Source organism: Notothenia rossii (genome assembly GCF_949606895.1).
Source record: "Notothenia rossii genome assembly, chromosome: 4".
Classification (NCBI taxonomy): domain Eukaryota; kingdom Metazoa; phylum Chordata; class Actinopteri; order Perciformes; family Nototheniidae; genus Notothenia; species Notothenia rossii.
The window spans coordinates 4,655,173-4,677,672 of NC_136902.1; the positions used below are offsets into that span (position 1 = coordinate 4,655,173).

The following is a 22,500-nucleotide window of genomic DNA, read 5'->3' on the forward strand; positions in this document are numbered from 1 at the left end:
CCCACTGCAGTCAGCATGTCGTTGTGTCCCTGGGACACTTCACCCCGAATTGCTCCTGTGTATGTTATTCATTTTGGATAAAAGAATCTACAAGTGACACGTAATGTAATGCAATCAATAATGTTGAGATCTAACAATGTAAGGAGAAAAAGGTTTTAAAAAAATCCTAATTACCGTTTTGAGGACCAATTAAGTGATGTGTCTTATATTGTTGTATTGAATGCTTTTTATGCTGGAATCCTAGAATTGTTTAAAAAACAATATACAATATACATACAATTCTATTACCTCATGGTTTAGCATTTTTTAATAAGTATAATTATTTATTCCTGATGCACAAAGGGTTATAAAAACGTATGGGAACCCTATTTTACAGTTCACTTTTGTTTGACTATCTATATATACATTTAATATACCCACATAATAATTAAAAGGAAACCTTGAATAAATCAAAACCGGGACAATAATAGAAATATGCATCTTTTGAAAACTCCTTTTGATTCACGCTGGTTTGAGAAGACTTGGTCCGCTGAGAGCAGAGACAAAGGACAAAGAAACTGTGTCTGGGGAAATGATGGGAGATGATGAAGAAGAGGAGGAGGAAGGTCTGAGGAAACGTGAAGCTGCAGAGAAGCTCAGAGGCTCAATGCTTCCAGCTGGGTCATTCATTAAAGCTAAGACTCTGCACGGTGAGACGTTTCTAAAAGCAGATGTTTCTGGAATATTCCTCTGTATTTTGTTCTGGGGATAAAAGCAGTGACGTTCTATTCTGAGGTTCTTTGTAATCACATCTTAAGCTACTTTATACTTCTCCTCCACTATGTTTTAGAGGCCTATAGAGTGGTGCAGTGACGAGTCCTACAACCAGGAAGTGAGTTAGCATTTCTCCACTTCCTGTTCCCTCGTCTCAGAGCCAATGGGATCTCTCCATAGGGTTTAGGAAAATATCTGGAAATAAGGTCTGTGGTTGAGACACATTGAAGAGACGGATCACGTTTTGTTCTACATTAAATCCATCAGCAGTGACCCCACTGGTGATTTCTGAAGAGTGTACGTGTCTGAGAAACGATGGTTGTTACCAAGTGGCTGAATAGGACTACAGAAGTCGTGGAGGCCGTTGTACGTCATTACGCCGAACACGTGAACACTCCTCTAAGTTAGTTTCTGTTCTGCTTGAAAGCAAGTCCCTGCCTCCTGCAGACTGTTCAAACAAACGCTTCAACTCGTACCATTTAGAATCTGTGTGTTTGAATATGGATCTGAAGTTGGCTTGACGTTGAAGTCGTGCTGCTGGACTCGGCTCTAGTTCCTTCATAGGATAACGTTAGCATTTTGCTTCTGGAGATTAGATTTATGATTAGAACTTTATAAGAGTACCTTAGACATGTGGAGATTATCCGGCTGAATAAAACGTGCATTTATCAAACAGGTTGGTTTTCCACAGACCTTATCTCGAGCTATTTTCCTAAATCCTATGGAGAAATCCCGTTGCTTTTTTGTGGAGGGAACCAGCAGCTTCCTTCAGGGTGAATACGTCCTCCCTGCACCGCTCTATTCTGTCCTTTTTACTGCAATGTATTCTTATTGTCCTCTTATTTATCCTTCGTTCCTTTCTCCATAACTCTAAAATCGACTTCTCCTTGAATTGTTTCATCTAAATTGCATAACTTCCCTTCCTCCCTCATCCTCGTGTGACTCAAAATTGGCTCCTTGATATGCAAAAAACGGTCAAATTCACACGATCACATAAGAGTTGTCTGCTCTGCATCTTTTGATCGGCTACATACTGCCCTTTGCATCCTGAAAAGTACATTAAAAAACTTACCATCTGTCATTTGTGCAAGAAAAGGAATATCGGGTGAATTATAGAAACTTTTAAAGGCATGTCTTTGCTTGTAAAAATAAAGAATGAAGAAGAAAATGGCTTTCAAATTATGTGTAATGCGTTGATCTATCATCAGCTGCAAAATGTGTGTGTGTGTGTGTGTGTGTGTGTGTGTGTGTGTGTGTGTGTGTGTGTGTGTGTGTGTGTGTGTGTGTGTGTGTGTGTGTGTGTGTGTGTGTGTGTGTGTGTGTCTTTACATCGAGCTCCTTGAGGACCGGGTGCTCCTCGATGCCGGGGAACATCACCCTCATGGTGTAGTTCCTGTACTCCAGGAAGGGGATCTTCACTCCGTCCATGTCGTTGGTCAGCTCCTGGATGTCCGTCTGCAGCTCTGCAAACGCTGGAAGAACAAAGTACAGTGAACTGTGTAAGAGTATGTCAAACGCCGTGAAGTACTGAAACCATATTTATGATTTAGTATTTGTACTCCACTACTTCCCACCTGTGCTTGAAGCGCTCAGGGTCTTCAGATATTAGAGTACACGGTATAAATAACCACATTTATAACGTACCCTCCTTGCACTCCAGCGCCACGCGGCTCTCCAGGTTGTCCATCTGCAGCTGCAGGCGTTTGAGCGTGCGGTCGGCGTCTCTGGTCTTCCTCTTGTAGGCGATGAGCACAGCGATGATGGCGATGAGCAGCACGCCACCCCCCGCCCCGATGCCGATGATGGCCGGCAGCGTGAGGGCGCTGTCGGAGTAGATATGGAGCGTACCGGGGAAATACTCCAGACCCCCCACCAGGATCTGGAGGGACACAGAGAGACACGTTGTTTACATACTTTAAAGGTCTCCTATTATACTGTTTCTCATAAATATATCACAGGTCTCAGATATATCCAGAGCCTGTCTCTGATTGGCTGAAACACCAAACGCATCATTGCAGCATTACCCATAATCCCCTCTGTTTTTTACTTTAGATGAAAATAAGGAGCCCCTCCCCACGCCCCTCTGAGAGATATTTGGTTAAAAAGAGCTCAATGGTACTCTAGGAGGAGATTCAGGTGATAAGGGGGGGGGGGGGGTGGGGGGGGGGGGTTACCTTGGTTGCTGATTGGCTAATGGTTACACAAGACAAATCATCGTTATGACATCACAAAGTGGCCAAAATCTGATCACGGGGTATATGCAGGGATCCTGAAGTCAAATGTAAAACCTTTTAGGACCTTTTTTAAGACCCTTTCTGTACATCTTAAGACCTCATCGCAACTTTGAGTTCTAACCGGTTACATTGGCGAAACACTTTACCTCACATTTACTATATTTATTGTAAGATAGCACAACTAAACAGCTTGTGATAACTCCTTGTCATAATTCAGATAGAACAAAGCACAAGAGAATGAATTGTGTGACCAACCCAATGCATTGATTTAGACATTGTTCCCAAGAGAAGCCTCCTCTCCACATGAACTTCAACCTCTCTGTGAAGGTCAGCTTTAATGCAGTATGCTGCTTTGTTGCTTCTGTACTCTGTGCTCTTTCATTCCAGTAGAACTCCTCAGAAACCAGTATTTGACCAATAAACAAAACAATTGACAAAACTTTTAACTATGAAATATATTAAACTTTGGTGAGCTTCAGCGGGGTAATGCCATATAGGAGCTCCCTAGCAAATACCCAGGGGTTAAATTGGGCGGGGCTAAGCACATAGGACGATGCTCTGACGTCATCACCCTCGCACATTTGTCATATGTTTACAAAAAACAATATATATAAGACTTTTCTCGTTCTTAATATAGACTATATTTAGGGTCGATATGTGTTGACATTACTTAAAAATAGCAGATTTCTGTGACCGGATATATCGTTTTTTTTGCGTTAGTGAACGTGTGTCCCCCTAGTTCCCATCAGCAAAAACACGTGGGTTTGTCATTGACATTAGGACAGCAGAAAGCTTACACATCTTCCGGCGCAGACTGAAAACTCATCTCTTTCGACTCCACTTCGATCGATAGAATTACTAACAAAGCACTTATATACTAACAAAGGACAGGCTTATCTAAAGCCAGTTGAGTAGCACTTGAAATGTTTTGGCTCTATGAAACCTGATGTACTTATAAGATTCTGTTTTCTTCAAGTTTGTATCTTGTTGGTCGAATGCACTTATTGTTAGTCGCTGTGGATAAAAGCGTCAGATAAATGTAATGTAATGTAATGTGTCTCTTCCCCTTCCTCCGCGGCTCCTCCGAGCAGAGAGTCTGCACTGCAGCGGTGTGTGTCAGCGACGTTCAGTCAGGGGAGGCCATCGGGAGAGTCGGGACTTAAACGCCGCGGCTTTCTGGCTAGCACTTAGCATGTGGGACCGGACAGCTTTGATCCCCATCGACAGTGGCGATTCTAGAGTCTGTGCGCCCCTCGAACCAGCTTTCCTCACCATCAGTGGCGCCCCAACACATTCCCCCCCTCCCCCACAGAGCGGAGCAAGGCAACGAAATTTAAAATGAGAAGCAGAATTTTACGGCGCGCTATGCATGGAGCCGCCTCGAGGGGGTTTCCCGACATGTCGTTGCAGTAAATTAAAGGGTGTTTCATGTTGTCGTTGCTGTGGACCTTCTTAATAACTTGGGAAATGCCGTTTACTACTTTTTAATAGCCTTAATTTTCGCTACATTGATTTATCAACTTTTAATACTTTTTAAGACCCCGCGGACACCCTGGATCAGCTCATTTTCAGACAGGTTTTTATAGAAATGGAGCAGGACAAAAAGAGAAAGAATCTTTGTTCCTGAAACTTTCAGAGTCTCTTTCCACAGAGGGGACACATGTTGATGTAGAAGAGACATGGAGAAGAGGCGACACATGTTGATGTAGAAGAGACATGGAGAAGAGGGGACACATGTTGATGTAGAAGAGACATGGAGAAGAGGGGACACTTGTTGATGTAGAAGAGACATGGAGAAGAGGGGACACATGTTGATGTAGAAGAGACATGAAGAAGAGGGGACACATGTTGATGTCGAGGAGACATGGAGAAGAGGGGACACATGTTGATGAAGAAAAGACATGAAGAAGAGGGGACACATGTTGATGTAGAAGAGACATGGAGAAGAGGGGACACATGTTGATGAAGAAGAGACATGAAGAAGAGGGGACACATGCTGATGTAGAAGAGACATGAAGAAGAGGGGACACATGTTGATGTAGAAGAGACATGAAGAAGAGGGGACACATGTTGATGTAGAAGAGACATGAAGAAGAGGTGACACATGTTGATGTAGAAGAGACATGAAGAAGAGGGGACACATGTTGATGTAGAAGAGACATGAAGAAGAGGGGACACATGTTGATGTAGAAGAGACATGAAGAAGAGGTGACACATGTTGATGTAGAAGAGACATGAAGAAGAGGTGACACATGTTGATGTAGAAGAGACATGAAGAAGAGGGGACACATGTTGATGTAAAAAAGACATGGAGAAGAGGGGACACATGTTGATGTAGAAGAGACATGAAGAATAGGGGACACATGTTGATGTAGAAGAGACATGAAGAAGAGGGGACACATGTTGATGTAGAAGAGACACGAAGAAGAGGGGACACATGTTGATGTAGAAGAGACATGGAGAAGAGGGGACACATGTTGATGTAGAAGAGACATGAAGAAGAGGGGACACATGTTGATGTAGAAGAGACATGAAGAAGAGGGGACACATGTTGATGTAGAAGAGACATGGAGAAGAGGGGACACATGTTGATGTAGAAGAGACATGGAGAAGAGGGGACTCATGTTGATGTAGAAGAGACATGAAGAAGAGGGGACACATGTTGATGTAGAAGAGACATGGAGAAGAGGGGACACATGTTGATGTAGAAGAGACATGGAGAAGAGGGGACTCATGTTGATGTAGAAGAGACATGAAGAAGAGGGGACACATGCTGATGAAGAAGAGACATGAAGAAGAGGGGACACATGTTGATGTAGAAGAGACATGAAGAAGAGGGGACACATGTTGATGAAGAAGAGACATGAAGAAGAGGGGACACATGTTGATGTAGAGGAGACATGAAGAAGAGGGGACACATGTTGATGTAGAAGAGACATGAAGAAGAGGGGACACATGCTGATGAAGAAGAGACATGAAGAAGAGGGGACACATGTTGATGTAGAAGAGACATGGAGAAGAGGGGACACATGTTGATGTAGAAGAGACATGAAGAAGAGGGGACACATGTTGATGTAGAAGAGACATGAAGAAGAGGATAACTCCCAGATGAAGGACGCACTGCAGACATCTTTACATGCTGGACGGATATTATGTGAGTATTAATTATCCCTGTTGTCTCCTGTGTTCATGTTTTATTAAAGCTCTTCCTCTTTACAGGTGATAAACATCGATTATAAAAACAGACGAAGGCTCGTACGAACAATCTGATGAATAAGTGATGAAGACGAGTTGAAACAGACTCTCTTCATCTCGTTATCTTTTATTCATCAGAGAGAAGAAGAAGAAGGAGAGGCTCGAACATGACATTAAGTATTGATTGGTAATTAACCATTTTAATTATGTATCAATAGTTTGTCTGCTGCTGTTTGACTGTTCCCTTTGAACAAGTGTGTGTGTGTGTGTGTGTGTGTGTGTGTGTGTGTGTGTGTGTGTGTGTGTGTGTGTGTGTGTGTGTGTGTGTGTGTGTGTGTGTGTGTGTGTGTGTGTGTGTGTGCGTGCGTGTGTGTGTGTGTGTCACCCTCTGATCAGTGACATAAGACCAATTACCCATGATTCCCTGCGGCTGCACTTAATGACTTTCACCTTTATAAAAGACCTCCTCCCTTTTTCTTTTATCTCCTCTTCTTTATGATTTCCTTCCTCCTTCCTTGCCTCCTTTCCTTACCTCCTCCCTTATTATTTTTCAACTATCCCCATCACTTCTTCCTACTCTTTCTCTTATCCCTCTTTCACTTCCTTGTCACCTCCTTCTTCTTCCTCGTCTTCCTGATGTCCTTCCTCCTCCCTTGCCTCCTTTCCTTCCCTCCTCCTCCCTTCTTCTTCTTCTCCTATCAACATCTTTTCTTCCTCCTATCCCTCTTTCGCTTCCTTATCTCCTCCTCTCCTCTGACCTTCCTCTCGTTGTCTCTTCTTCACTGTCCTTGCTCCCTCTCTTCTTTCATGTCCTCTCTTTTATTTCCTTCTTTCCTACTTCTCTTCCCTCCTTTTTTATCTTCCTCTCACCCTTTCTTCATTCCCTATGCCCCCCTCCTTTCCTTCCTCCTATCCCTCTTTCGCTTCCTTATCTCCTCCTCTCCTCTGACCTTCCTCTCGTCGTCTCTTCTTCACTTTCCTTACTCCCTCTCTTCTTTCATGTCCTCTCTTTTATTTCCTTCTTTCCTACTTCTCTTCCCTCCTTTTTTATCTTCCTCTCATCCTTTCCTCATTCCCTATGCTCCCTTCCTTCCCCCTTCCCCCTCTACTCCCATCTCTACTATTTAATACCTTTATTCAAAAAACATATATAGACTAATCTGAGTAAACAACTACTTGATGAATCACAGATTTTGCCACTTCCAAATTCTTCTACGATAAGGTTCGGTAAGTGATCGATCATCAACCAATCACATAAAAGGGGGCGGGGTTTAGCTCCTATGAATTAAATTAAATTCAATAGCTTTATTAGCATACATGCAGTATTGCTAAAGCTCTGTATAGTTGCAACGTCTATACACAAATACATGTATCACTCAACAGGACTTGCTGTTCTCCGGTCAGTTTCGGTAAGCGATCGACCACCAACAATCATGTAAAAAAGGGGGCGGGGCTTAGCTCCTGTCACTCACCAGGACTCGTTGTTCTCCGGTGAGATCCGGCGAATCACAGAGCAGCTGGTTCTCCGACACCGTTAGCAGACAGGGAGTCTCTCCAATCAGAACCGTGTAATTCAGACGGTTGTTCCCGGGGGCCGGAGGGATCAGGTTCTTACCCTGGAGACGGAGAGACGGGGAATACATATCACAGTTTGACTTTAAAGGTCTCCTATTACACTGTTTGTCATCAATACATTATAATTCTCGGATATATGCAGAACCTGTCTCTGATTGGCTGAAACACCAAACAGATCATTGCAGCATTACCCATAATCCCCTCTGTTTCAGGCCTGTTTCCAAAGTGCTGATTATCTGTCTGTATATATATATTGCACATAGTTGGTTGGTATTTAACAACAGGGGGTGTTATAGAGTAAATACATATCACAGTTTTTGAGGCAGATTTCGACCCCTCTTCCTGTGTGTATTTTCTCACCTTGAGGATGATGGGTGACCCCGGTTTGACCTCCAGGATCCCAGAAGTCCCCAGGGGGTCAAAGGTCGGGTTGGGGTAGTGAGTGAAGGGTGTGGAGTTCAGGACGAGCAGAGCGGAGACCTGGAACATAAACATCACGTCAGAATACTGCACATACGACTCCTTCCACAGGGTGTTGAACTCTGGTTAGTGATGTTTTTTTGTTTTGTTTAGCTCGCCTTTAAAATGACTGCTGAATACAAACATAAAGTCATGATAACTGTACTTAAAATATCATAATTTATCATATCTGTTTAGGCAAGGCAAGTTTATTCATACAGCACCTTTCAACACAAGGCAATTCAAAGTGCTTTACAAACATGAAAGCCATTAAGAGCATTAAGAAATAGTGCAGCAGAAATCCGGACACATTGGGGAACACTTAAACATCTCAAAGGTGTTTGTCGTGTGTGTGTGTGTGTGTGTGTGTGTGTGTGTGTGTGTGTGTGTGTGTGTGTGTCTCTATGTGTCTGTCTGTCTGTCTGTCTGTCTGTCTGTCTGTCTGTCTGTCTGTCTGTCTGTCTGTCTGTCTGTCTGTCTGTCTGTCTGTCTCTGTGTGTGTGTGTCTGTGTCTGTGTGTGTCTGTCTGTCTGTCTGTCTGTCTGTCTGTCTGTCTGTCTGTCTGTCTGTCTGTCTGTCTGTCTGTCTGTCTGTCTGTCTGTCTGTCTGTCTGTCTGTCTGTCTGTCTGTCTGTCTGTCTGTCTGTCTGTGTCTGTCTGTGTCTGTGTGTGTCTGTGTCTGTGTGTGTCTGTGTCTGTGTGTGTCTGTGTCTGTGTCTGTGTGTGTGTGTGTCTGTGTGTGTGTGTGTGTGTGTGTGTGTGTTACCTGGTCGAAGATGAATCCGAACTCGTCTGGCCGCAGCGGCCCTTCTGGTGGGTTGGGTTTACCGTAGATCAGACCGGGAGCCAAACACGTCATGGTGCTGTCGTTCACCACGGTACAGAACTACAGAAGAGAGAGATTATATTTAAGTTATGTTTTTATATTTTCTTTAGGAGTTATTAAACTTCAAGACCTCATGTTGGGAAACCCTTAGCGTTAACTTTTCTAGAAGGTTTTTCTTACGTTGTTGGTTTCCACTCCTCCGTACTTGGCTCTGACTTTGGGCTCCTGGATGGTCCTCAGGTTGGTTCCTGTCACTGTTATCACTGTACTGCCACTACACAGACACACACGTAAATTGTTGTTAATTATTATTCTCAATTTCTTGGTTTAATAATTTTTTGCGCTAATTTTATTTATCATATCGTCCTTTTTTTTAAATACACATTTATTTTTATAAATTTATACTGTATATATATATATATATATAAAAAAGTATGTACACAAATCTATAACTAAATGTATTATTCATTTCATTATTATATTGGCAGCAGTGTTTACTTGAGGATGCTCCAGTTGGGCTCGATGCCGCTGACGGTCGGGTCCTCGGTGTAGACGTATTTGATCTCAGAGCTCGTCACCTCGGCCCTGTCAATCATCAGCCGGATGGGGGCAGGGCCAGAGCCCAGCAGGGAGGCGGGAGTTATGCAGATTATTTCCCGATTGGTCCGTCTGCAAGAGAGAGAAGATCAGTTATTGGTCAGTGTTGAATTCAAACCGTAATGTATGGAGTCGTGAAGGAAATGAGTCAGCATGTTGACACTTCCTTCCAGGGAGACGATACCTCCAGGGTCCGGCAAAAAAAGATACATCATGACATACTTCATGCAGTGTATTTATTCAAAGGTCTCCTATTATACTCTTTTTCATCAATATATTACAGGTATCAGATATATCCAGAGCCTGTCTCTGATTGGCTGAAACACCAAACAGATCATTGCAGCATTACCCATAATCCCCTCTGTTTCAGCCCTGTTTCCAAAGTGCTGATTCTCTGTCTGTTACTTTAGATGAAAAATAAGGAGCCCCTCCCCACGCCCCTCTGATGCCTCTTTCACACCGAGGCTTTTCCCGTTCTAGCTCCGTGCTAGAGCTTTTCTGGTTCGGAACCGGTTCATCCTCATGACGTAACCGTTTGCGTGCCTGCTTCATAAAGCCAAACTGCGCGGAAACCCCTCACATCGACAACAACAACAATGGCCGATTGTATTAAAGCGCTACTCGTTTTGGTTTTGCTCTGTCGAAACGAAATGGGACGACTTTACAACCAACTTTACAGTCGCTACATGCTGCATTCAAAAGTTCTTACACAGTGGGCCAAAATAAAAAAATTGTTACTAGTGGAGGACCGGACTGGTTCAATGTTTATTGCAAAACGTATTGAAATGAACTTATTGCACATATTAAATCTGGAACTAACAAAGCTTAAATGATTGCCTATAAAAACAACATTACACAGGGTTAGGCTTGTTGTTGTTGTTAGAGGTTGAACTCGCCCCTGCCCCCGCCTCCGACGTAAGCGTGACGTATGCGGTGCTTCCTTTCTAGACCGACAACTTTTTGGTGCTTGAAATGAACCGGATTCCGGAGCTTAGAGGCGGCTCCGCTGCGGTGTGAACAGGAAAAAACGGTGCTTTTCAAGCTCCAGCTCCGAACCGGCCCTGGAACCGCGTTGGTGTGAAAGGGGTATGAGAGATATTTGGTTAGAAAGAACTCAATGGTCCTCTAGGAGGAGATTCAGGTGATAAGGGGGGGGGGGGTACCTTGGTTGCTGATTGGCTAATGGTTACTCACGCCAAGACATCGTTATGACATCATAAAGTGGCCAAAATCTGATCAGCTCATTTTCAGACAGGTTTTTATAGAAATGGATCAAAAAGAGAGAGAATCTTTGTTCCTGAAACTTTCAGAGTCTCTTTACACAGAGGGGACACATGTTGATGTAGAAGAGACATGAAGAAGAGGGGACACATGTTGATGTAGAAGAGACATGAAGAAGAGGGGACACATGTTGATGTAGAAGAGACATGAAGAAGAGGGGACACATGTTGATGTAGAGGAGACATGAAGAAGAGGGGACACATGTTGATGTAGAAGAGACATGAAGAAGAGGGGGACACATGTTGATGTAGAAGAGACATGAAGAAGAGGGGACACATGTTGATGTAGAAGAGACATGAAGAAGAGGGGACACATGTTGATGTAGAAGAGACATAAAGAAGAGGGGACACATGTTGATGTAGAGGAGACATGAAGAAGAGGGGACACATGTTGATGTAGAAGAGACATGGAGAAGAGGGGACACATGTTGATGTAGAAGAGACATAAAGAAGAGGGGACACATGTTGATGTAGAGGAGACATGAAGAAGAGGGGACACATGTTGATGTAGAAGAGACATGGAGAAGAGGGGGACACATGTTGATGTAGAAGAGACATGAAGAAGAGGGGACACATATTGATGTAGAAGAGACATGGAGAAGAGGGGACACATGTTGATGTAGAAGAGACATGAAGAAGAGGGGACACATGTTGATGTAGAAGAGACATGAAGAAGAGGGGACACATGTTGATGTAGAAGAGACATGAAGAAGAGGGGACACATGTTGATGTAGAGGAGACATGAGGAAGTGGACTTTGCACGATAGGGGACCTTTAAGGTACAGCACATTTATTAATTCATAGGAGTGAAACTGACTTGACGAACAGACACTCCTCCTTGTCGATGAAAACGGTGACGGAGCTGCCGGCGTCCACGTGTCGACCCGTCACCGTCAGACGGGTTCCCCCAGAAACAGGACCTTTCTCTGGGCGCAGCCGAGTGAAACTGGGGCTCTGGAGGAGGAGGAGGAGGAGGAGGAGGAGGAGGAGGAGGAGGACAGGTTAGTAAGCAAATATTGTTTATTGGTATCCTACTGGAGAAGAGTGAAGTGCCAGTGACCTTAGTGAAAAAAGTAAATAAAAGTTAAAAAAAAGACGCCTCCCCTTTCTTTTACACACGCTCAAACACTTGAACACACTGAAACACATACATGCATGTTTTGCTATACTTGTGAGGATCAATACACGATAGTATGTTGTAAAAAAAAACGTTCTGCTGTGCACACACGAAACACCAGAGATGACAAAAAGTACACACATCCTTTACTCAAGTAGAAGTACAGATCCTCGTGTTTAAAAATACTCTGGTGAAAGTAGAAGTACTGACTAAACTTCTTTACTCAAGTCAAAGTAAAGAACTTTGAAATGTACTTCAGTAAAAAGTACCCATAACTAGCAGCTGTTTTAAAGAGTACCTGACCTCCCTTTATATTAATAGAACAATAATGTCATTGTTAGCTAATGAATGTTTCCATGGTGACCAACGGCAACGTTTAGATTTGGTCCCTCTTCTTTAGAGAAGACCAGGAAATGATGGATACACGGATCGTGTTCAAATCAATAGGCACGCAATGACTCTAAATAATAATGATCACGCCACCAAACACACATTCAGACTAAAGGAACCAGCTTGTTTGGAAAATGAGAGAAGTAGAAAGTACAGGTATTTGTGTTCAACATGTGAGAAGTAGAAAGTACAGGTATTTGTGTTCAACATGTAAGAAGTAGAAAGTACAGGTATTTGTGTTCAACATGTAAGAAGTAGAAAGTACAGGTATTTGTGTTCAACATGTAAGAAGTAGAAAGTACAGGTATTTGTGTTCAACATGTAAGAAGTAGAAAGTACAGGTATTTGTGTTCAACATGTAAGAAGTCAAAGTAAAAAGTGGTCAGAAAAATAAGTAGTGGAGTAAAGTACTGATACCAGAGAAATGTACTTCAGTACAGTAACAAAGTATTTGTACTCCACTACGTCCCACCTCTGCTTAACACACACTCACCACGAAGGAGTATGTCTGGGTGGAGAGGGTTCTGTACTCGGCGCTGCAGACCCCGATGCAGAGCTCCACCGGACCTCCAGGGGAGTGAGGGAGGAGAGCTTCAGCCATATCACACACAATCCTGCAGAGAGAGAGGGAGAGAAGGGGAGAGAGGGGGGGTCAACACACACCTCTCACAACAAACTGACCCCTCACACACACTGACCCCTCACACACACTGACCCCTCACACACACTGACCCCTCACACACTGACCCCTCACACACACTGACCTCTCACACACACTGACCCCTCACACACTGACCCCTCACACACTGACCCCTCACACACACTGACCCCTCACACACACTAACCCCTCACACACACTGACCTCTCTGCGCTGATGTACTGCGAGGCCACTGGGTTGCAGCGGACCCCGGCCACCTGGACGTGAGCGATCTCCTTCACCTGCAGACCCAGGTTCTCCCCCTCGATGGTGACCCGCGTGCCCCCCTCCCGAGGCCCCGTCAGAGGGTCGATCTGTGGGGAGAGCAGGAGGAACATTCAATATTCATGTGGGATAAAACTGATGACTACGTGATAACAGAGCGGTGCGTGGGGGAGAGATTTCTGTAGGCCAACCATGGAGTATTTTTTTTAATCGTGCATTAAGCCCCTGTCACACTGTCCCGAAATTGACACCCGATGGACACACGAAGATGGCCCCGAACCACACACGAAGGCAACATTTACATAACATTTAAGACATACAACTGCAACGAAAGTAACACAAACGATTATGTTAAAGTATTATGATACTGTACTGATATTTTCAGACTTTGTTCTTTACTTTCTCCGTCTTTATATGTAGAAGATATTAAGTTTTCTCCGTCATGTTGTTTCCATAGCAACAACAACTTCCTCGCCTTCAAAATAATATATTATATCCTTTTTAGTTTCACAGAACACAAATTGGGTTATTTACATAATAGGTTTACATGATTTTGTTGTGCAATAAAACAACCAGATGGACACACGATAAAGGAAATGTTCAAATTCGGCTCTGATCGTAGCAACATCGGGACATTCGTGAGGGCATCTTAAGCCATCATTGGTATGCCAAAGATTTGGCCACCGCTCCCGAAGTTGCTGCCGGAGCCTGAGAAACTCCACCGGCGGTCATACGATGGCTTAAGATGCCCTCACGAATGGCCCGATGTTGTTACGATCAGAGCCGAATTTGAACATTTCCTTAATCTTGTGTCCACCGGGTGTCAATTTCGGGACAGTGTGACAGGGGCTTTAAGGGGAAGGTCAAAATCCTATATACTTTTTTCAGATTCTCACATTTTGACTTCTTTCATAAAATTATAACTTTTTGCTCAAAAGCTCAACATTCAGATTTTTTTTTCAAAATCAATTTTTTTCTTCAAAATTTCGAACTTTTTTCCAAAAAAATCACAACATTCATATATTTGTTTTTAAAAAAACATTTTTTTTTTTTTCTTCTCAAAATTCAAACTTTTCTCAGCATTCACATTTTTCTCAAAGTTCTGACTATTTGGACATTTCTCAATTTATTTTCTAAAAATTCAGACTGTTTTCGCCAAATTCTGACTTTTTTTCCCTAAATCCTGCCTCAAAATCTCAACATTGTGACTTTATTCTCAAAATTGAACTGATGACTACGTGATAACAGAGCGGTGCGCGGAGGACAGATTTTTGAAGGACGATTCTGCAGTAATTTCTTTTAATCGTGCATTAGGGTGAATATGATTCTAACTTTTTTCCTCAAAATCCTGTATTTTTTCTCAAACCCTCAAAATTATAACTTTTTTCAAAGAAATCTCAAAATTCTGACTTTTTCCTCAAAATTCTGATTTTTTTCCCCAACATTTTGACTTCTTTAACAAAATTCTAACTTTTTCCTCAAAATCCTGTATATTTTCTCATATTCCCGAAATTCTCATTTTTTTCCATAAAATCGCAAATGTTGACTTTTTCTAAAAATTCTGACTATTTGGAAATATCTTAAATTACGTATTTTTTCTGGAATTTTCTCAAAATTCTAACACGTTTCTCAAAATTCCAACACTTTTCTCAACGTTCTGACTTTTTTCTCAAAATTCTTCGATACGAGAGGACTGGTTGGATTCCCACCTTGGTGATGCGCGGATGGCTGCAGCGCAGGTTGTGTCGGCCGTGGTGCATCCAGTTCTGCTCGGAGGCGGGGCAATGCTGCCGGAGGAGGCACTTCCTGCTATCCGTGCACCAGCCACACTCAAAGGAGGGCGGGGCCTTCAGACACTGACCACAGCTGGAGCGCTGGGCCTCACACTTATACAGCAGCGCTGAGGAAACAAGGGAAATATACAAGAATCAAATCTGTTCTAGAGGGGGCGAACGTTTGGACACATACAGAAAAACATACGAAGGGCTGGGCCCCCTAAGTATATTGCCTTATAGGTTAAGTTACAAGTTATCAAAATCTATCACATGTAGGTCAATTATGTTTAAATAGGCTTTAAGAAACAAACAGCCTTCATCCCAGCTCTCCAGAGGGTTGCATTTCATTTTGTTGGCAGCCCATTCCCTTAATAATAATAATAATAATAATAATAATAATAATGCATAGGATTTGTATAGCGCTTTTCCGAATGCTCAAAGACGCTTTAAATAAAAACAGAAACAAAACAAAAAACACACGCCTCAGAGTGATTATAATAAGAGGAAATATGACGGGTAGATTTCAAGTTTATTATGCAAATAAGTCATTGGGATTTTTCTATCAACTTCCATTCGTTAGAAAATGTTTTCAACTTTAAATGAATGAATTTATTTATCTAAGTTTACATATAAATATCATTATTAAATATACCAACAAAGATATATATTTCAAGTCAAGTTCTAATTTATTAAGTAGAGTAAATATTATTTGTGTATTTCATGTGTTATGAGGGAAATATATTTGATCTTACCGATTATTCAAGGATTCAAGGAAATATATTTTTTATTTACGTATAATTGAACATTGTTATTTCGTTGTGTCGCCTGATGATGAGTTTTTTGTACCTTTCATAGACACAGGCTTATCGATGAAGAAGTCTCCGTCCCAGACGATGGAGAAATCCACCGGCAGATCCCCGGCCTCGTCGCCTTCATACCAATACTACAGAGACACAGAGAGAAAGACCATTTATATAATTAGACACTTTTCTAATTGGGAAGTGCTCGTTTAGACCAGGCAGTCGAGACACGTTAATTAAAGAAGAGGAAGAAATAGCAGACACAAAGTATACAAGAAGCTAAAACTATATCAGGTAATAGATTCTAATTTATAAAAAACACACCAATATCCACAATCAATATGTTTGTTAGGTGTTAGGAGTGTTTTTAAACAGTAGTATTGCTAGTTTGACTTTACTCAGGGTCTGAGTAATCCATTAATGTCTAAAAACCGGTCATATTTTCAGGGCTAACAGAGAAAGCCTATTTTTGTACAGCTTATAATGAAAAAGAAAAAAACACTGATTATAAAGGAAAAACTCTGCTTTAAAGAAAAACTGATGGAAAACGCACGCACGCACACATTCACGCACACACGCACAGTGGTGTTGTCATGGTGCCTGAAGATATCCATGGTAACCAACCAAAAGCAGTGAGAGAAACAACATAATGGATTTAGAGGAACCTGATCTACCTGCATGTCTCTGAGTGTCTAAACAGTGGGGTGTTAATGGAAGAAGGAATATAACTGTGAGTGTGTGTGTGTGTGTGTGTGTGTGTGTGTGTGTGTGTGTGTGTGTGTGTGTGTGTGTGTGTGTGTGTGTGTGTGTGTGTGTGTGTGTGTGTGTGTGGAATGAACAATAAAACTCATCTCCAAACACTGTTGAAAAGAAAGAGAAAGGTTGCGCCCTGAATATATCACCTAGACTCGAATGGCACCAGATAATGACACACTCACACACCCCCCCCCACACACACACACCCCCCCCCACACACACACACGGAGGAGAGAGTATAGTTGAGTTTTCTGAAAAATTGAAAATCAATGTGTCTTAATGACTCCAGTCTGCTCATTTCATTAACTTACTGCACACACACACTTTCAAAAACATACACTTCTAAACACACACATTCACACAAATTAATTAAGAGGTGACTTTATTACCTTACTTCAGCAGAAACTGTAAAATTCTATAGTACCACATCAGAGGACTGAGTCTACTGCGCACACACACACACACACACACACACACAATTAACAGATTTCATTAAGTCAGAGCGGTTTCAGTTCTATATTCCCTCCTCAGCAAAAAATACATCCAGCCCGAGTTTTACTGCTTTTTAGTACACACACACACACACACACACACACACACACACACACACACACACACACACACACACACACACACACACACACACACACACACACACACACACACACACACACACACACACACACACACACACACACACACACACACACACACACACACACACACACACACACACACACACACACACACACACACACACACACACACAATTAATAGGGCGTTGATATTAACATGATCTTTTCTGCAGAGCTGCAAGAATGACCACATTTTTCATAAACCGGTGTGTGTCTGTATGTGAGCGATGACCACACGACTGAAATATGTTGAACCCCAACCAATCTAGAGAGAGATGTGTGTGTGTGTGTGTGTGTGTCTAATGCTCTGATTTTCCATTAAAAGAAGCCAGCTGAGCCCAACAGAGCGACATCATAAGTTCAGACTGCCGCCACACACACACACACACACACACACACACACACACACACACACACACACACACACACACACACACACACACACACACACACACACACACACACACACACACACACACACACACACACACACACACACACACACACACACACACACACACACACACACACACACACACACCTGAACGTCGCTCAGAGAGAAACATCAACATGACATCTTACTCAAGTACAAAATCGAGGTACTTGTACTTAACCTGAGTATTTCCATTTACTGCAACCTGTACTTAGATACATCTCAGAGGTACTTTTAGCTGCATCGCATTTATCTGACAGCTTTAGACAATTTGCAATTTAGTTTTTCACATAGTATTTACAGATTACTTTTAAGGTTTGTAGTAAACATTGTCAATAATATGCAGAACATAATTTGTGAACAAAGTCTGGAAAAATCCCTGAAAAATGTCGCAAACAATATCACAAATATGTGTAAAGAGTTCTTAAAATATTATAAAAAAAGATTACAACAATTTCTGGAAGCGTATGTGAGAAATGTCCATAAGAATATATAAAACAATTAAGAAAAAACAACAAATATGAAATACACAAATGAGGTAAAAGCAGAGGTAAAACACAAAAAAAAATGTGGAAAATATCAACAAAAAGCCATCCTAAAATAGGTGAACTATGTCTGATAACCTTCCAAAAAATGAGTTAAATATTAGAAAAAACTCACTGAAAAAAATTCAGATAATTATAATTTTATATACATTTGAACCAAGATACTCTCTGGATGTGCACATTCACTCTTCCTACTGTTTTTGTAAAGCACTTTAAAATGCCTTGTTTAATTCTTCCTATAAACCCCAGTGTTTTTTTATCCCCTCACTCGAGCATAAAGCTTCCTGTATTTCCAACCTGCTGAGATGTGATGGTTTAATCTGTGTTATGTGTCCCTTCGCTTGTTATTCGGTGTAATTCCTGGGAAATATCTTCCTCCCCGGGACGATAACATTAACATCTCTCCTCTCTTTTTATTTCCTCGTTTTTCATTGTGTGTGTGTGTGTGTGTGTGTGTGTGTGTGTGTGTGTGTGTGTGTGTGTGTGTGTGTGTGTCTGGTTTTTCTTGCAGTCTGCGTCTCCTGCTGGGTCTTAATGTCACCGAGCTGGTGGACACTGTTAGAGTGTGTGTGTTCCTGTGAAGTGTGTGTGGATCTGTCGTCCCCATGGTAACCCCTGCCTGGTCGCTAGGCCGGTCGCTATGGGGTCAGAGGTGCCTGGCAACAGCAGCAATTACTGTGTGTGTTTGTTGTTTTAGAATTGATTTTAAAGTAGAACTGCTTTTTCTAAAGAAAGAAATATAGATTGAAAAGTCTTATAACACCAACATGAGTTAGCATGTTGGCACTTCTTGTTCCCTCGTCTCATAATCAATGATTTTCTTCACCAAGTTTTATGGTTTTGGAAGCATAAATGCTATCTCCAGAAGTTAAAAGCTAACGTTAGGCTATCAAGGAACTACAGCACGGTCAAATGACTTCACAATACCACCACTAAGCTAAAGGTGGCTAATGTTGGGCTATAAAGGAACTACAGCACGGTCACATGGCTTCACGTCACCACCGCTAAGCTAAAGGTGGCTAATGTTGGGCTATAAAGGAACTACAGCACGGTCACATGGCTTCACGTCACCACCGCTAAGCTAAAGGTGGCTAATGTTGGGCTATAAAGGAACTACAGCACGGTCACATGACTTCACGTCACCACCGCTAAGCTAAAGGTGGCTAATGTTGGGCTATAAAGGAACTACAGCACGGTCACATGACTTCACGTCACCACCGCTAAGCTAAAGTCAGCTAATGTTGGGCTATAAAGGAACTACAGCACGGTCACATGACTTCACGTCACCACCGCTAAGCTAAAGGTGGCTAATGTTGGGCTATAAAGGGACTACAGCACGGTCACATGACTTCACGTCACCACCGCTAAGCTAAAGTCAGCTAATGTTGGGCTATAAAGGAACTACAGCACGGTCACATGACTTCACGTCACCACCGCTAAGCTAAAGGTGGCTAATGTTGGGCTATAAAGGAACTACAGCACGGTCACATGACTTCACGTCACCACTTCACATCTATGCAGACGACACCCAGATTACCCAAAATTACACCGGGAGACTACTCTCTGATTAGAGCTCTGAGCAAGTGCATTGAGCACATCACTGACTGGATGACTCAGAACTTTCTCCAACTGAACAAACAAAAAACTGAGACCATTGTTTTTGGAGCAAAGAAGAACCGATTAAAAGTCATCGCAGAGCTTCAGTCGGCAGACTACAAAGTAACTCACAAAGCTAGAAATCTGGGTGTAGTGAAGGACTCAGCCCTGAGTTTCAACAGTCACATTACAACAGTCATTAGGTCTGCATACTACCACCTGAAGAACATATCTAGGATTAAAAGACTAATGTCACAACAGGATTTAGAAAAGCTTGTCCATGCTTTTATCTTCAGTAGACTCGACTACTGCAATAGTGTCTTCACAGGGCTGACAAAAACATCCATCAGAAAGCTGCTGCTGGAGTCCTCACTGACATTAAAAGAGTGGATCACATCAGTCCAGTTCTGAAATCTTTACACTGGCTTCCAGTCGGCCAAAGAATTGATTTTAAAGTACTATTGCTAGTTTTTAAATCATTACATGGTTTAGGACCAAAGTGTATTAACGATCTCCTGCATAATTATGAACCATCAAGGTGTCTCAGGTCTTCTGGGTCGGGTCTGCTATCGGTGCCGAGAGTAAAGACAAAACATGGAGAAGCATTAGTTAGCTATTAATTAATTAATGAGCTATTATGCCCCGACAATCTGGAACAAACTGCCCGAATCGTGCACGTCTGCAGAGACTCTTACTATTTTCAAATCCAGACTGAAAACATATATTTTTGCTGCTGCTTTTAATTGAGCTGATCATACTCACACTGCAGTTTGCCTTTTATACATGTATTCTGTACCTGCTGTGTTTATTTGATTATCTTAATTTATTTTGTAAAGCACTTTGGATTGATCAAAGGTGCTGTATGAATAAACTTGCCTTGCCTTCAGATTCCCCAGAGTTTACTGCATGTCTTGGTTTATGAATACATTTAAAAAGAAATGTAATTGGGAAACACTGCCTTAATTTCAGGCTGAACAAACCTCATTTCAAATCATGCTTCATGAAGACTATAAGTTCTTTAAACACTCAAGCGTGGAACTTTTGCTAATTAAATACATCTATTTCTGAACAGATGATTCTCTTTGCAGATCTCTCAATTAAAAGAGAGAAACGCAGACTTCCTGGTAAAACCAAGTGAGCTCTTCACATGGAAAAAACTCCATGAAAAACCTTCACAAACAGGAAGTGCTAAAATGAAATGAAAATACATAAATAAACCTCAAGGACAGCCAGAGCTGGTCTGAAATAGACTCGAGGATAATTGGACTCCGTTCAAAATGTGACGGCCCTGAACAGAGAAAACACTGGGTGATGAAATATTATTCAACCTATTTATACCAATGTCTTGTTTATTTATCTTTTCAATTGGGAATATGTGCCTTTGTAGTGTGGATGATGGATGAAGGGAACAGGAAGGAAGAGGATATGTTATGAGCAGAGGGGAGTGGAAGAGGGAACTATAGATATAATGGGGAAAGTGGAAGTAGTGGAGGTAAAGATGGAGTGAAAAATAATGTACATTAAAAAGGGAGGAGGGGAAAGTGGAGGAAATATGAGAGCATTTACCATCCTCTGTCTGTTCACATTAAGCTTTCATCTACCAGCTCTCTGCTTCCACATGTCATCACATGATCATCCATCTGAGACACAGCGGCTAACGTCCACAAAACACATCCAGGAAAAACTAATTTCCTATATAATCCTGTTGTTTGTGTTTACATTAAAAACTTGAGATACAGCATATTTAAAAGCACAGTGTGTCATTGATGCTGCTCTGCCTCTCTACTGTAACTATAGTATTTTTGTCATGGGATGGTGTATTTTCGTAGGCTGTCAATTAAGTTAGCATCTCCCTGGGGGCCTCAACAAAAATCCAATGGGATATTTCTATTGGATTTTGGAATATCACGGAAAACAAGACCTGTAGTAAACTCACATTTATAATAATAATACATGTTATTATAAAGCCCTTTTCCTGGTGCTCAAAGCGCTTAGAATACTTTATAATAATAATAGATTGGATTTATATAGAGACTTTCATGGGACCCAAGGTCGCTTTACAAAGAAGAACAGGAGTAAAAACAAACAAACAAAAGGCAGTCAGACAAACAGTCTCACAGACAAAACAACAAATCCATTCGGGGGCCGAAGGCCTTGGCAGACAGATGGGACTTGAGTACCCTTTTGAAGGCGTCAAGCGTGGGGATGTTGCGGATCTCCGCAGGGAGAGCGTTCCAGAGGGTGGGGGCTGCCACACTGAAGGCTCTGTCCCTGAAGGTTCGCGTGGGGCATGTGGGCGGAGGATGTCCGATAAGTACTGGGGGGGCAAGGGCATGGAGGGACTTGTCTGTGAGGAGGACTTTGTAGGCTATGCAGGACTTGACCGTCAGCCAGTGGAGGTGGATGAGGGTGGGGGTGATGTGCTGCCACGGCTTTGTATGTGTGAGTACCCTAGCAGCACAGTTTTTTAACATAATGAAGCCTGTCCACGGTTTGGTTGGGGACCCCAAACAGGACACCATTAGGCGCTTTCACACCAAGTACGTTGTCGTACTTAGTTCATCAGAACTCTTTAGTTCTGATGAACTAAAGAGCAGATCACGTTCACACCGG

The 22,500-nt window shown here is 42.2% G+C and overlaps 1 protein-coding gene across 1 annotated transcript in view; it reads right to left on the bottom strand.

Annotated features, from left to right (window-relative positions):
* Window positions 1–1,779: 1,779 nt before the first annotated feature.
* The window catches only part of LOC307037695 (plexin A3-like), a gene marked incomplete at both ends in the record, with an annotated part of 44,926 nt that continues 24,205 nt past the window's right edge, over window positions 1,780–22,500 (bottom strand). Inside the window, 13 exons of the mRNA XM_079678752.1 lie at window positions 1,780–1,800; window positions 2,083–2,225; window positions 2,398–2,632; window positions 7,655–7,798; window positions 8,118–8,237; window positions 8,982–9,101; window positions 9,222–9,315; window positions 9,540–9,710; window positions 11,736–11,872; window positions 12,919–13,039; window positions 13,288–13,436; window positions 15,057–15,247; window positions 15,969–16,065. Of these exons, the coding sequence (XP_079534878.1) occupies window positions 1,780–1,800; window positions 2,083–2,225; window positions 2,398–2,632; window positions 7,655–7,798; window positions 8,118–8,237; window positions 8,982–9,101; window positions 9,222–9,315; window positions 9,540–9,710; window positions 11,736–11,872; window positions 12,919–13,039; window positions 13,288–13,436; window positions 15,057–15,247; window positions 15,969–16,065 (1,743 nt within the window). The remainder of the gene's footprint in view (window positions 1,801–2,082; window positions 2,226–2,397; window positions 2,633–7,654; window positions 7,799–8,117; window positions 8,238–8,981; window positions 9,102–9,221; window positions 9,316–9,539; window positions 9,711–11,735; window positions 11,873–12,918; window positions 13,040–13,287; window positions 13,437–15,056; window positions 15,248–15,968; window positions 16,066–22,500) is intronic.